Source organism: Leptodactylus fuscus, chromosome 6 (genome assembly GCF_031893055.1).
Source record: "Leptodactylus fuscus isolate aLepFus1 chromosome 6, aLepFus1.hap2, whole genome shotgun sequence".
Lineage (NCBI taxonomy): Eukaryota > Metazoa > Chordata > Amphibia > Anura > Leptodactylidae > Leptodactylus > Leptodactylus fuscus.
Genome location: NC_134270.1, coordinates 46,952,304 through 46,959,349, shown reverse-complemented (window position 1 = coordinate 46,959,349; position 7,046 = coordinate 46,952,304). Strand labels below are relative to the sequence as shown.

The 7,046-nt window shown below is 42.4% G+C and overlaps 1 protein-coding gene across 1 annotated transcript; it reads right to left on the bottom strand.

The window, feature by feature from the left end:
- Positions 1–2,032: 2,032 nt before the first annotated feature.
- On the bottom strand, positions 2,033–6,835 carry ATP5MG (ATP synthase membrane subunit g). Its single transcript, XM_075278508.1, has 3 exons — positions 6,670–6,835; positions 5,575–5,735; positions 2,033–2,241 (listed from the first exon to the last, which is right to left on the bottom strand). Exons 1-3 carry the CDS (start codon positions 6,731–6,733, stop codon positions 2,143–2,145), a joined length of 324 nt encoding a protein of 107 aa, XP_075134609.1. The 5' UTR covers positions 6,734–6,835; the 3' UTR covers positions 2,033–2,142.
- Between the last annotated feature and the right edge of the window lie 211 nt (positions 6,836–7,046).

The window sequence follows — 7,046 nt, the reverse complement described above, 5'->3', positions numbered from 1 at the left end:
GACTCTACTTGCTCAGGAGACTGAGGGCCTTTGGAGTCCAGGGGACACTTCTTAGGGCCTTTTTCAACTCTGTGGTAGCATCATCCATCTTGTTCGTTGTGGACTGCAGGGGGAGCAGCATACCGGCCAGGAACAGAAATAGACTTGACAGACTGATTAGAAGGGCCAACTCTGTCCTAGGGAGCCCACTGGACCCAGTACAGGTGGTGGGTGACAGAAGGGTACTGTCTGTGGTGAGCTCCATGCTGAAGAACAACTCCCATCCCATGTATGAGACCATGATAGCACTGGGCAGTACTATCAGTGACCGACTGCTTCAACCCAAGTGTGAAAAGGAGCGCTATCAGAGATCCTTCCTCCCAACCGCGGTCAGGCTGTATAATCAACATCAGGATAAGTGAAAATCACTCCGCACAGAGAACTAAATGATCCTGAAGTCTTTCTTTTAAGTTGATATGCCTCCTAGTATTTTTTTCTATCTGCTATGAGCTTGTATGTGTTCTTTCTTGCAATATATTACTGTGTTATCCATGCTGCTGTAACACACTGAATTTCTCGTGGGACTATTGAAGGATTATCCTATCTTATGATTGATAACATTGATAATAAATCATATATTGGAAATTGCAAGGTGTACAACCTAGTGGATTTGACCATCCCTGGATTTCGTATGTGAATTGTCCAACAGAGAAGATGAATAGCCCTTGCCCAGGCTCAAACATAGTCATGAACCCTTGGAGCATCAAGTGCAATGTATCAACATATTGCATTGTCCATTCTATCAACAAGACTTTCCCTATGGCTATACTTACACAGCCATAGGGGGGAAAACGGGAGAAAGCAAGTAAAAAACAAAAATAACCCACACACATGTAAATAGCGCCATACACTGTCATTGTTTTGAAAACTGCTATTGCTGTGTGAATTAGGCCTAAATGACTAGAGTTGGTGACATTTTACACTAATGTTGGGCCCTCACTGAAGAATTCGGTTTCTCCCATTCTTTAAACTTGATAGTTTTGACGATCAATCTCACTGTCCAGATTTATTTCTTTTCTTGACCCCTTTCAGTCCACCCCATAGCAACGTCTCCCTCAGTTAGGGTTAGAGGATTAACCTTTTACAGGACATAATCTGTATCTGTTTTTGCCTTTACTTCTCCTCTCTTCATCACTGTCATGGGGTTCATTAGCTTGGCCTTGTTCATTTGGTTTCTTCAAAACTGTCAACTTTTCTATCTCACGCACCAGAAGAGGCTTGTTTCTGTAGGTCAGACCACTATACTCCACAAAAGATGAACCATAATAGAATGTGTAAAGTGTAACTGTAAGGTCAGGAAACTTTTGACATCATAGCACATTGTTTTTATTGGTGTGGGGCATGAGGGGGTTTGGGGGTCGGCTGGCTGAGTTACAGAAACCAAGGGACAGAACTACTACTGGGCTTAGGTCACACATTTCTAAATGCCTGATCTTCTAGAACACATAGCACAATTATGTTTAGATTACTCAATTTGGATTGTAATACAACAGAAATCTATAAAATGAAGATATCAAGGAATTATTTTCTTTAGTGGATTTGGACATGAATATGCTTCACATGTTTAGAATAGTTCATTAAAATTTTGGAAAACCATTGCCAAAAAACATACTGCAGCCACAATGTCTGAAACCGGGCTAATTTGTAAAACATGTAATTTTCTCTGAGGGTGGGGGGCTGATTTTTTCTTCCATGATGTACATATTTAACTAGGTTTGTTTAATTCTGGATGTGGTGAGTTTTGTATACACATCACCAGTGGTTGCATACACAGTGTTAAAATTCTGAATAATACTTGCCCATAACGTCACATGTTTACACAATCCTACCCTTACAGAAATAGGTAATAAAGGAGTTTGTTATCTGATGATATTAGATGCAGGTTTCTTTTGCCATATTTTCTCAATTTTAGAATGTAGATCAATACTTCAGCCCCAATTTCTGCTTTGGTTATTTAAAAAAAAAAATTAAAGTACAGTCAGGCAAGGAATAGTAGAGCAGTGGGAATGCCTCTTGGAGGTTCATTTATTGAGTCCATATTTCATTATTTATTTAACAGACACAGGTCAGCACACGATTAAGAAACCAGAACTGATGAACTTCTTAGACATTGTATCCGATCAGGCCTCCTTTCCCAATGCATTCTCCAATATAAAACCAGAACAAGACCTCAGTAGCTACCAGACCATTCCTCAAGGCCTCCTGTAAAGAAATACAAATTTATTTAAACAGACTTTAGCAAAAGTGAAGTTGAGAGAAGGACACCCATCAATCAGATATTCATGGCCTATCCTGTGATTGCAAAAAAAAAAAAAAAAAAATTCTGGCCATGAAGGTTCTAAGATTTGTTTTAATAAGTTGTTAAAGGGTTGTCCAGGGTCTTAAAATAATCGATACAGATGACCTATCCTCAGGTTAGGTTATCAGTATCAGATTGAGGGACCCCAAACAGAAGCAATATACTAGGTATATGGCCCGAAACAGCCCTGCTCCAATTCAACAGATTTGGAGTGGGGGCTCAGTTCCAGGAGTCACTGATACAATGTATGGACTGGAAGCAATGTACGTTGTAGCAGAGGCTTCTGGAACTGTAGTCCTGCTCCAATTCACTTGAATAGGAGTATGCTTGCTTCTGCTATGTACCTAGTATATGGTTTGCAGCAGATGAGACAGTCAATCGGGGCAGGGTCTGGGTGTCAGACCCCAATTGATCTGATAACCTATCATGAGGATAGGTTATCAGAATTAATTTCCCTTCAGATCCTGGCTGAGCCCTTTAAAATCAATGTCTCATGAATGCCATTTTAGTTTATTTCTCTTATAAACATATTTAATGTGCAGTATTTAAGATTAGAAAAAAAAATCCAAAATATAATAGATATTGCTGTGTACATAAAAGTTTGATCAATTAAAACTATCTTAAGTGCAAGGATAAGGCAAGTCACGGCGCCATGTCTTCACAGTGGACAGAACTAGCAGCAGACAGATCTGTGCACTGTGTTCTGTGCAGTGGCCTTCCCCCTAACTGCAGCTGTGCTCCCATTCAGGTCAATAGTTCAGCTACACTAACCCATCATTCTTACTACACAGTGGTCAGAGCCGCTTACTTCCAGCTCCAGCCACAGTGTGTTGATGTGACTAGAAGGCTTGGATCACAAAACTAGTTTGTTCCTAAATGCAAATCCCTCAAGACAAAGTGACACCATATGGATTTATTGCTACCTTTCTGTCTGGAAACTGCAGCCAAAGTCTGTTCAATTGTTTTGCCCTGTACTTTTATTGCAAAGTCTTACAAAGCCAACTTTACAAAAGAAATTGCCAAACGTTTTACCTTAAGCAGTAGCATGAATCAGAATGTACATGCCAATTCGGGCTGTGACATGAATGCCTGAAATGGGAAAACCCCTTCAGGATTTACCTTGTGTTTAGATTGGCTGCTGGGCTTGGCAGGAAGTCAGTGTGTGGATAGATTATTTTCATTATGGCAAAGACAAGAGCACTGTTGTGAAGTCAGGCAATGGAATGGCTCCTCCTTGTGATGAATGCAAGGATCAATATAGTGCCGTGTCCGTGTGGCATTGAGATCATAAATGTCAGAATGCCAAATCAAACCTAAGGCTAAGTTCACACGGTGGATTTTGGTCCGGAATTTGAGGCAGGATGCCGCCTCAGATTCCGGACCAAAAAACGGCTATCCACGACTGGATGCACTGCATTGGTATCCAGTCGTGGATAGCCGTTTTTTTTTTTTTGCATACAGTGCACCGGCATCCAGTTGTGGGATTCCGTTCCGGATTAGGCCCAAATGAATGGGTCTAGTCCAGAGGGAGTGACGTGCCACGGCCTCCCGCAGCTGATTCTGCTGCGGAAGATAGGGCACGTCGCTTGTTTTTTTGCGCAAGCAGAACAAATCCACTCGTGGAAAAACAAAATGCCCAGCTCCCATTGAATTCAATGGGAGGAACTATTTTAATCCAGAATTTGACACAGAATCCGCGTCAAAATCCACCATGTAGGGGCAACACGGTGGCTCAGTGGTTAGCACTGCAGCCTTGCAGCGCTGGGGTCCTGGGTTCAAATCTGCCAGGAACAACATCTGCAAGGAGTTTGTATGTTTTCCCCGTGTTTGCGTGGATTTCCTCCCTTTCTACAAAGACATACTGATAGGAAGGAAAAAAAAAAAAAAAAAAAAAGTACATTGTGATCCCTATATGAGGATCACAATCTACATTTAAAAAAAAAATCCACCATGTGAACTTAGCCTAATAGTGAATGCACTCATCCAGTAGGTTTCAATTTCTGTCAGGTTGCAATTCGACTATATTCATCACCATTAGGTGCAAAGAAGTAGCATGACATTGCAATCTTAACCACTTCAGTACCGGGACAATTTGTGGTCCAGGACCAGACACATTTTAGGTTTATTTTGTATGTGCAGTTTAGAGGGCTGTAACGTTTTTCTCATACTTCTCATTCAAGTGATTTTTGCATCTTTCTCAGGGACACATAGGGCTTTATTTTTATGTTGTGTTTTAATTTTATTATATATCCGGGAAAACAGACACAAAATAGGAGGGAAATTGTGTCTGGTTTTCACTTTTCCTTTTTTTAATTTAATAACACAAATTGCTATTGAAAAACTTTATAAAAAGGTTTTTCCTCTCTGTTATGGTAATTTTTATTTTGTATGGTGTTGTCGGGGGTGGGGCTATAACCGTTAATAACGGCATTTTATTGGCGTATTATTTTACTTATTTTTCTTTAATTATTTTTTTTTTAACTTTTTTTATTAATATATATAATATATTAATTATTTTTTTTTTTTTCAGATGGTGTCCCCATAAGGTCATAAGAGACCTTTGGGGACATCTGATCACTTTTTTTTTGTATTGGAGGCCGATTTCCCCTGCGACTGGGGCTAGTACATTTAGCCCCAGTTGCAGGAGGAATCCATCCTCCTGCACGCTGTATACAGAGCTGAACTGGGTCCTGTAGGACCCAGCAGCTCTTGTAAGACTCTGACACCAGTGGACCACGTGACCGTCGGGTCAGAGGGTGACTGCATCATGGTGGCACGCACAGCTATGTATACAGCACTCATTGAGCGTTGTATACACAGCGATTGAGAAGGCAGGAAGGTAATAAACCTCCTCTGCCTTCTCTCTGGGAGCTCCGGCTGAAATTACAGCCAGCTCCCAGTATCAGCAGCTGCACGCTCTCGTACAGCTGCTGTGTTCTGGCAGGACGTACTGGCACGTCCTGTCAGAACAAGGCAATCACTTCCCGGACATATAAACTCTATGGGCGGTCCGGAAGTGGTTAAGTTGTGTAGCTACATGCTGCCGTGTAGTACTTTCAGCACTCAACGAGCATCACAGCCACTTCAAATAGAACAGTGGGGGTTTCCAATGTTGGACACACACCAAGTCATCAGCATTTAAGTCCTGGAAACTCTTTTGATGTAATAAATGTAAAAAAAATAAAAGCATTAAGTGAAAAAGTAAATAAATACAACCATTGCCCCAATCTTCTTACCCTAACAGTAATTTCAGACAAACGCCCCCTCTGGAAGGACTGCACCAATCCCTTAATGCTGTCAATGGCTTTTGGAATTTCTGCAGGGTTTGGCGGTGTCAGCTCTACCCGGGCATAGTACCAGAAGGTCGCAAGTCGTGGCTTAGAGTAGCTAATAGCAGCTGAAAAAGAACAGCAACAGGTAAAATAACACATACATACATAAATACAATTCCTAACAGTCCAGCAGTGGGCCTTAAAGTGGCTGTCTGAGGGACAACAATTACTATCCACAGGATAGGGGACAAATGTCTGGGACCCCTATTGGTCATAATTAAGGTGGTTCCTTGTCCCTCACCTGCAATATACATCCACTGCCACTCTATTCACTGTCTATGGGACTGATAGAGCTACTGAATAAAGCACTCCCCTATCCTGTGCATGTTTGTGGGACAATTTCTTTAACTCAGCAATTGCGCCTCAAAAGTCACAGGGGTTATTTTTGACACACAAAAATATTCTACATCATTTTTGACACTATTGAAAACTATAAGAGCCACTATGGGATGCTATATTGTGTGGAGTGGCTACTGTGGGAAATTATACTATGTGAAGAGGCCACAATGGGACATTATTCTTAAAGGGATTGTCTAAGAAATAGACAAACTTCAGAGGGTCATGGGCAGGTGTAACATCAAGAAATAACACCCCCCCCCCAGCAATCACCATAGGGGTCTCTAAGACCCCTATATGAATTAAGTAGTAGTGCACCTGCCTGATCAGTGCACTATTCAGTTCTATGGGGCAGCAAAATCTGTCAGTCTCATAGAAGTGAATGGGGTAGTGGTCACATGTGTACTTTACTGACAGGGGAAGCCCATTTTCACGATCGCTGGTGGGGGAGAGAGAGCAGTAGTCAGATCCTCAGCTATTAAGACAGATTACAGGGGAGATTTTAAGAGTGGAATACCCCTTTAAGAAAACAGAAAAGACCCGACAAACCGATAACCTCAACTATGTACCCATTCCTATAAAGACATGGAGGAAGGAGACTCATTTCCATTATGCCGCCCTCTGCTTCACATACAGAAACCTCTTCCCCCGACCCTCTCTCACCGCCCACAAGCTGAGGCGTCTTCACGGCGATGGTCTTCACGAGTTTCTGTGCCGCTTGAGCCATGATGTCCACCGAGAGCGTCTCTGAGGCCTGTGTCAGGAATGGAAAGTGACCTCCAGTGCCGGGTAGAAGAGGAGGCTTTCAGGGATAGAGCGTCTCCAATGTCACCCGCCCAGCGCAGACGAGAATAGCTAGTAGAGGATAGAGCGTCTCCAAAGTCACCCGCCCAGCGCAGACGAGAGGATAGAGCGCCGCCTCGTTTAGTGAAAGGTCACGCATAGAATAGCTTATAGGCTGCCTGATAGAGCGGCTAGAATATGTCTCGTGGGCAGACACGTGACTATAATTGACCCTTGCCATTGGATGGTGTGAGGTT